Genomic DNA, 8,668 nt, shown 5'->3' on the forward strand with positions numbered 1-8,668 from the left:
GCGTAGTATCTATTATAGGTACATTAAATGGATTAATATATGATTGTTGCAGGTTGAAATAATAATAATAATAATTAATCTTAAGTAGAGAAGTAGTCATAAAAGGAATTATTATTTAGATTTTTTTTTAAAATTTAACCACAACCACTCCTTGCCTTCACAGGCCATGAAGCTTTAAGTCCTTCGAGGTTATTTGTGCACATAGATATTTTGTTGTTGTTGAACCCCTAAATAAAGGTAAATACTGTATCAACTTGCTTTAGTAAGGAGTAATAAATGTCCATAATTATTTACACTAAGATAAAATAAAATGTCTTCGAAGCGACTGGGAGATTATGGAAATCCACATGAGTTTGGCAAAGTTCTCTTACCAGGACAAATCACATCGAAGTTATTTCTATATTTACCTCAAGTATCGAGCAATTTGAAAAGTATAAAAGTCACATAACTTTTTTCTGCTTGATATAAATCAGTGATGATTATTTATGATTTGTTTTCAATAAATTTATTTGTCAAGGTGAAGATTTTTCTCTCCATATTGAAAAAATTCCGCTGCGAATTTGGAAGGTGTCACTTGATAGGTGATACAAGCTCACTGGCAACAGCCAGAACTCTATTAACAGTAAGAACTGTTTATTGGTTTGTATTAAATTTTTTGAAGGATACCAGCCAGCTTATGGAGGTATATATGATACCACTGATGGGAGTGATTATCAGGCTATCTGGAATGACTTGTCATCCGAGCTTTAGACAATCATGTATTGGAAAAATAGATTACAGGAGAACATAGAAAGTTGCATGATGAGCGATTAATAATGTACCGCGTTTACGAAAAGTCATGTGATATCCGTCTATTTATAGTGTTGGCTGGTAGGAATAACGCCAGAAGGATTTGTGACTGACTTCGTACATTTTCTTCCCGTTAGGTTTGTTGCGTGTTCCGGAAGTGAATGTTGACATAAGAGGTCACATTTCCGTCATCCATAGTTGGGAGCGTTGAGTACTGTATTGTTGTGTTGAGCGTCGTGTAATGTATGGATAGTCGTGAATACCGAAAAACTGTTTTTACTAAATTTCTGGAACCTGATTCATGCTCGGATTCCGGTACGACCCCTATTATATATATATATATATATATATATATATATATATATATATATATATATATATATATATATATATATATATATATATATATATATATATATAATAGGGGTCAATATATATAAGCATTGTTGTTTACACTGCAAACTTCTTGATACCCCAAACTTCGTTTACAAATATAGATTTTTATCAATTTTCATATTAAATGTGGCTTATATTTTTCAATCAGTTAATCTTTGAAAAGAAACATAGGGCTCGTGCACTATAATCTAGTTATTTATTAAGTTGTTCTGCTTTGCTGGAATAATGAAATTACACTGTTCGAAGACTGCTATAGTGATATTTTTTCGGCGACTTGCATACATCTCATTGGTCAACAGGAGAACAGTATACTTGATTTTGAAATATGGAGACAGAAAACCAATTTCGCTGAAATGCGTGTTAAATGTTGCAAATAATTCCCTTCTTCACATCTTTAATTCTCATTATGGTACCATTTATCAGAGCAAGGACAGTTAACGATAGATTTAACTGCAGTAATGCATTGCCATGCTGAGTTCAATAAAGGAACTGTTCAGTTGCTGAAATTCAATGAAAATATAGTTTTTTTTTTAAATCCATTTGTGTAATATTTGATAAATAGGGTAATCCATTATCGGGACTATCCGGTCAAAGTGTAATCGCTACCATAAAGTACAGCTGTCGACATAAACATTAGAGCTAATTCCAAGCATTGTGCTCCGTTGCTATAGTTACGGGATGGCTTTGGTCTAACATTAGTTCATTAAGGCGGAAAAAATTCGCGTTTTTTTATTAATTTGTAGCGATTCAGAAGAGGTGTCTTCAAAGAATGGCTTCACATTCAGAATGAACATAAAAGCCTTTTTATTTATGAAAATCTTGTTTTCAGATTTCACTTTTGGCAAAGTGCCAGACTTTGGATGTGTTGCGTCATTTAGTAAGTTCTATTTTGTGCATAAGTGCAGTCCAAATTTCTCGGTAAAATATCAAAATAAATGAAATTTATTTAAAAACTGCGCATTTAAAAATAAAAAAATAAAAAAAATTGTGAGTTCAACGTATCTCATCATTGGCCTGTAGAGTAAGATAGGCTGAGATTCAGCAGATAGTAGGAGAGGAAAATAAGATAGAGTGCATAGTAGTAGAGTAGATGAATGAGGCCTCAGCTGACCTGTTTTAGCTGTTGACCCCCCAGGGGTGCTTCTAAAACGGTCGTTGATTTTTCACTTTTGAAAAGGAAAAATCCTGAAAAAAAAAAAAGAGAGACTATGCAAATTTAACAAGTGTAAATAAATCTAAAGACTATGTGGAAGACAATTCTATAGAGGAATGAGTTTGCCGAGCAAACCCAGAACAGTATAACCAGGAAAAGAAGGGAGATGACCTGGCCCGGAAGACCCCGCCTTGAAAAGGGCTTGGGACCACCTCGATGTTGGCCTTCGCAGTCCGGGTTTGTTCAGGTCAACTCCAACCTGGGGACAGAACTTTCAACTGCGAAAGGACTAGACATACCTGTGGGTTAAACGCTGATCAGGAAGGAAGATCGAGATAGCGTCAACACCTACAGCTTGAAGGTGTTATAGGTGCAGACACAACCGGATTCCCCCCCCCCCTGTTACAATATTAACATTCAGCAAATAATTACCAAATATTTCGTGCTTCGGTGGTTTTTATTTTATTTAAAAGAATTGAATGTTTTTTTTTTATTTTGGTATGAATTAATAATGAGTTTATATTATGAAAATTTTTCATTTTTCTAAATAAAATTTTTAAATTTCCTTTATCATTCATCATTTTATTTAACTTTAATAGAAAATAAATTGTATAACAATCGAATTAATAAGTGTTCAACTTTTACTTACTCTCAGATTGGTTTATAACATTGGACACTAATTTCCCAGACGATGTATAATCTAGAAACAATCACGTAGACAAATATTTCATCAATAGATTTGAAATATTTTGTTTGTATTCCATTGCATTCTGTATTTCACGGGTAGCAGAAGTCAACAGCGATGGCAAAACTGTAGCTGTGAAAATTGGTACACTCCGTGGCTTTATGTGCAAGTTTTCCATATAAATCTACCTTGGTTATCCACTACCACTTTCCTAATTTGGAAATTGTTTTAATTCTTCTTATGCCATCTCTTCAGAAACCGAGTGAGGCTCTGGTATTGGATGCTTCGTGCCACAGGATATCACAATTGTTCCATGGAATTCAAATCAGGAGAATTAGGCTGGCAAAAGGAGCACACGAATTGCTTGGGTATGGTCTTCGAACCACGTATGGACAATTTTGTGAGATATTGTCTTGCTGAAACGGTCCAGATCCATCAAGCCACATTGTCACCGTGTAGGATAGTGCCTGGTCCGAAGCCAGACAGAAGGTGGTCATAATATTTTAATTCATGAGTGTATATTTCAGTACTGGATATAAATGTTGAGGTCGAAAAATCCTTATGATTATGGATTACCATTTCCCTTGCGAGATAAAAAAAGCTTCCAGCTGCCTGATTTTCAAACACTTGGCTGAAAATGTGCCATTTATTCACCTTTGAGGTTGATAAAGGCGTTAAAGGTTATTTATATATTTATTAATGCTTTTACGCTGAGTATATGACAGAAATTTACGAAACAAAAATACGATTTCATACTGATGAAGTTGAATGTGTATATAATAACGTTTTGTAATTACTAAACATTTTACCAACTTTTCACGTTATTTAAAGTTTGCTTCGCGTATTATTGATTTTTTTTTAAAACAAATTAACTTTTACACATCATTCTTGTGTTGCTGTTCTTTCTTTTGTTCTCATAATCTTTTAATACAGTCGAATGCCTATTTTTTTTCCCTTTTACAGTCCTTTTTGATATTAATTATTATAAAGCTTCAAAACGTTTTTCACCATCCTGTATTTCTCAACTAAAGAATATTTTGAAGATGCATTATCTGTACAGACTTTCTTAATCTTTCTGCCTTATTTTATTTTTTGGAATGCAAATTTTTGCCTTGATTTCTTTTTTCTCATCTTAATAATTATAATTACTATTTTTTTCTCACTCTCCCCTATAACTCTCTCTCACACACACACAGCCTTCTTTTAGATGGATATTTTTTTCGCATTTTCAAAATTCCGCATTCTCTTTATTTCGAGTTGAGGCTTGGGGTACTTTATTTACATTTACAAAAAAAATCCTTAGTCCTTATAAGGACTGGCTTAAAGGGGCGAAGCAAAAACGCTTTTCATCTTCCCCGTTATCTGTAGAGGACAGTGTAGGGATAAGGTGTTAATGAGCTATTAAAGCTCTGATCATGGCAGGAGGGTAACAGCAATAGCCGAGCCTCAGTTAGAACTTCATTGGCTACATCATTGCTCTCCATTACCCTCCCATGGTTTCATCCATCCATCTTACAAAAAAAAAAAATCTACAGGTAGGTAATAATTGTTTGTGTAATATATTTTTAAAATTATGGTGTCTAATGAAATGAAAACTATATTTTCATTTTTCCCTTAAAATAATTTAATAATAATAAAATATTTCTTTAAGATCTCTTTTACTTTGAATATTTTTTGTTTTAAATTACATTTTAATTTGAATATTTTTTGTTGTCTTTTAGTTAATCTATTAATAATTGAAATTACTTGCATAGTCTGCATATATGCACGCATATATAGGCTGCAACTAAATATAAAGTTTGTGATTTTGATTTATTTGCAGTACTTATCTCAAAAACTGAAATGTCATTCTTCAAAATAGTTGTATTTAATATGCTTAGCTGTCACTTCATTTGCATTACCATTAGATTTATTAATTCAAGAGCACTCTTTGATTTTACTTGTTTATTTTTCTATTACTTTCCACACGAGTTCTGTTAGGAGTCAGTAGCTATTTACAACAGAAACCAAAGAAGACTTCATCTCTTGTAAAATTATGAAATTCGCATAGAAAAATTAGCTTAAAAGAAAAAAAGAAAAAAAGAAAATATAGTTAACTATGGAGAGAAGATAAGTGGAGAGCTAAGTTAGAAAAGTTTAATGCGAAGGCAAAAGAAATTGGAAGAACACAAAGAAGAAATCGAGAGAATTAGAGATTAAACGAAGAGAGAGAGAGAGAAAGAGATAGGAAATTCAATGTCATTTACTTTCTAATCTTTCTCAGTAGGAATGAGAAAATCAAAAAAAAAAAATCTATCATTGTCTGTTGTAAAGTTCTTTTAAGAACAATCATTTGTTCTTAGAACACACACAATAGATTGCCTGTTAGAAATGTGACGAAGAATGAGGCCCTGGGAAAATAATTGACGGAATCATCATTCCGTGGGATCAGACCTTGGACGAAGTCTAAGTTTTTAGTTAAGGTACGACAATTGTTCGCAAGGCAACGTCGCTATAATGAATTGGGAACTTTTTATACGACCAGGGCCGACCTTAAGCCTATTGGACTCAATTGGGTCACGAAATACGAAGTTTAAAATTTGATTTGGTTAATTTTGGATGATTTTGTTGATTTCTGATGACCAATTGTCTTCCATTTTAAATGGGACCCCGCATTCGCTACTGCCGGATCTTTTTACAAGTGGATAGGTCACTAACATTTACAGAGTCCGAAGCTGTAGAACATCAATATTGTTCTGGGTGTGTGATCCACGTGACTTTTGTTAAGTAAGAAAATTTATTTGCCATTTCGGAAGAGACTACGACAAGCCATCGTTTAGCTGTAAATCGAAGAAGCATTCTACAATGCTTCTTCGATTTACACGCATCCTCTTCCACATTTTCTTCTATCGCATTTCTCTTTTAAGGTATCCGTTTATTAGCAAAAAAACAATATCAATAAATTTCCATATTGTTACAGAAACACGTGGAAAGGGTTCTGTTCCGGATGTATTATCAATATGATCCGAATATTGCAGGCTTGAGATTGATGCTGATGTGTTGTATTTCTGCAGGTTTTCCTGTTTGCTGCTGGTAATCCAACATACTGAGACACTTGAACATCTGTGGGCCGTTTATGTTCGTCACTGGGCATCATGTCTACCATTTCTATTTTCCAGCGAGAACCCCTTATAGTGGGGTGAACAACATTGCAACACTGGCGGTCACTCCGACGTCCCATGCCCCTTCAGCGAGGAAGGCATCCGTCAGGATGGTCGACCCGTCGGACGACGAAAACGGCACGGACAAACGCCAAGCCAGAGTCCAGCTGCAGGCAGTTCCGGAGTCCATGGTCAGCACCACAGTGTCTTCCGGGGACGACGGGGTGCTTCCCTTGCCAGCAAGTCGACCTTTCGCCGTTCTTCTTCGTCTGAGGGTGACCCAGATCGTGTCTGGAATCGTCACTGTTCTCCTGGGCGCTGTCGCCTGTCTCGAGACGGCCACCAGAGCTACCCTCGGACTTGGAATCCCCGCTGGCGTCCTCACCGTGCTATCTGCCGTCGCTCACATCCAAGCTATACGTAGGGAGTACACAGCAGGTCTTCTACCCACTCCTGGCATGACTATCCCTGCCCCTGCTGTCGTCTGGAGCACCAGGCTGCCGCCTCGACCGGTGGATGCCCTTCGACCTCTCCTTCCGACTCTAGCCTGCGTCCTGGCTTGTTTGCTGCTCATGTCTCTATCTTGCATGGCTGCCGCAAGTAATGAAAGTAACAAGCAAGTATTGGGGTTCTTGCAAACTGCCACCACACTTATCGTCCTGGCAACCGAAGCTGTCGTCTGGTCTTATCGCTGGCGTTGGGTCAGCAAGCCACAGCTCACATGATCCTGTAAACTGAGAAAAAAAACACTAAGAAGAAATAGGTTGAGATTCTCATGGAAGAACCCCAGCTGGAAGAGTTCTTTCAGTTAAAGCCAAGTATGGAATTTCTGGACAGTTGAACTTCGCCCCTCAAGAGAGGTACAATTCTTATCCGATGACCTACTGTGAGTATGCACTTAGGTTATTGTTCGGAGATGGTGATAACAGAGTAATGGTCACAATATAAGAGCTTACATTCATTAGAAATGAAAAAACAAAAAACTACATTTTTCTATATCTCCTGTTTTCATCTAAAGATTTAACATTATTAGATAAATATTAGTGAATATATTCTGAAATAAATACATTTTTGAATTTTTACATCTGACTTCAGTTTTTAGGAGTTTTTCGATTATTTCACTTTTTCTTTTTTACGTTGCAAGTTCTTTAATATCGTGTGATGTTTTTTCTTTCAACTCTTACTATATTTAGACCATTACGCTGTTAACAGTTTTTTTTCCTTTTATCTCCTTCCGACAAAACGACTGTGTTACAGTACGGAAAATCATGAAAAACATTTCTATGTGATAAATCTAAGGAATGTGATAATACAAATAGAAAAAAAGAGATACTTACAAACATCAATGGAAAAAAACCTTTTGATTTGATGAAATGTGAACCTGTTGAAAATGCAAAGCTGTATATGTTCCGTGTAAAATAAATCCATTGTGTGTGCGTGTGTGGACTTTATTTCTCTTTGATGATTAAAAAGGAGTGCATTCCCTTTCTCAATAATAACCTTGTATATTTTTTTATTTGTTGTAACTATTCATAATTAGTAGCCATAGGAAGACGGATTCACAACCGATCCGTCCAAATATCATTCATGTTTTGTGCTGTGCATATTTATTTTCCAACAATTAGAAATAAACTCGTTCAACTATGCTCCATATATCTTGTCATGTTCCTCATATTCTCCCCATGTTCTAATGGTGAGAATATTCTAATATTCCCAGGTTCTAATGGTCACCATTAGAATATGGGGCGATTGTGTTCTCATAATCGTTTTGCTAATAATAACATTTTAAAATGCTAAATTTACTTAAAAACATTTGTAAAGTATAATTATCATTGAATTTGTTTTAAATCTACTAGTTATTTTAAAATACTTTTCATTAATTTCATTTATATTTAATACAACTCTTAATAATTATCATCTAAAATGTATTTAAATAACATTAACTGGTTTATTCGATATGTTTCGAATTTTCACCATATCATCACGCTTTGATAATGATAATGTCATTATGCAGTATCCTTTACATGCGTTTCATTTCATTTTTATTTATGCTTATGCATATGCATATATATACATATAAAAGACAGAATTTTGCACTTCTCATTAAAATTGACTACACATACTTTACAACTTAATATACGCATTATAGGTATTAATTATCTATTAATGAAAAATGAAAGGCACTGATAACAGGTTGACATTGACCAAAACCTCAACACAGATTAGGCAGTGACATCTTATTGCCGACTGTCTTTATACGATGCGAGCCTAGCAGTTGTGAATTAGGAGAATAAAAAAATACAGTTTACTGAATACTTCACTAGCTCGACTCATGAGCTCAGATAAGCAGACGACTATGAAGTACTGTATATCATAAAAATTTGAATGTGACGTTTTAAAAGTCACAACTGAACTTGGTATTGTTCTTAAAAACCTTAGCTTTAGAAAGGTTCACCTTACGGGTTGCTTTCAAAACAAAAATTTCTTTCTTTCTAATATTAAATC

The 8,668-nt window shown here is 34.8% G+C and overlaps 1 protein-coding gene across 1 annotated transcript in view; it reads left to right on the top strand.

Moving 5' to 3' along the window:
* The window catches only part of LOC150093836 (uncharacterized), a 56,207-nt gene extending 48,608 nt beyond the window's left edge, over positions 1-7,599 (top strand). The window contains exon 2 of the mRNA XM_090413054.1: positions 6,077-7,599. Coding sequence (XP_090269180.1) covers positions 6,139-6,888 — 750 coding nt within the window. The 5' untranslated portion in view covers positions 6,077-6,138 and the 3' untranslated portion in view covers positions 6,889-7,599. The remainder of the gene's footprint in view (positions 1-6,076) is intronic.
* The last annotated feature ends 1,069 nt before the right edge of the window (positions 7,600-8,668 follow it).

This window comes from Typopeltis vanoorti, chromosome 23 (assembly GCF_054136105.1).
Source record: "Typopeltis vanoorti isolate ZY-2024b chromosome 23, IOZ_Tvanoo_1.0, whole genome shotgun sequence".
In the NCBI taxonomy this organism is placed as follows: Eukaryota; Metazoa; Arthropoda; class Arachnida; order Uropygi; family Thelyphonidae; genus Typopeltis; species Typopeltis vanoorti.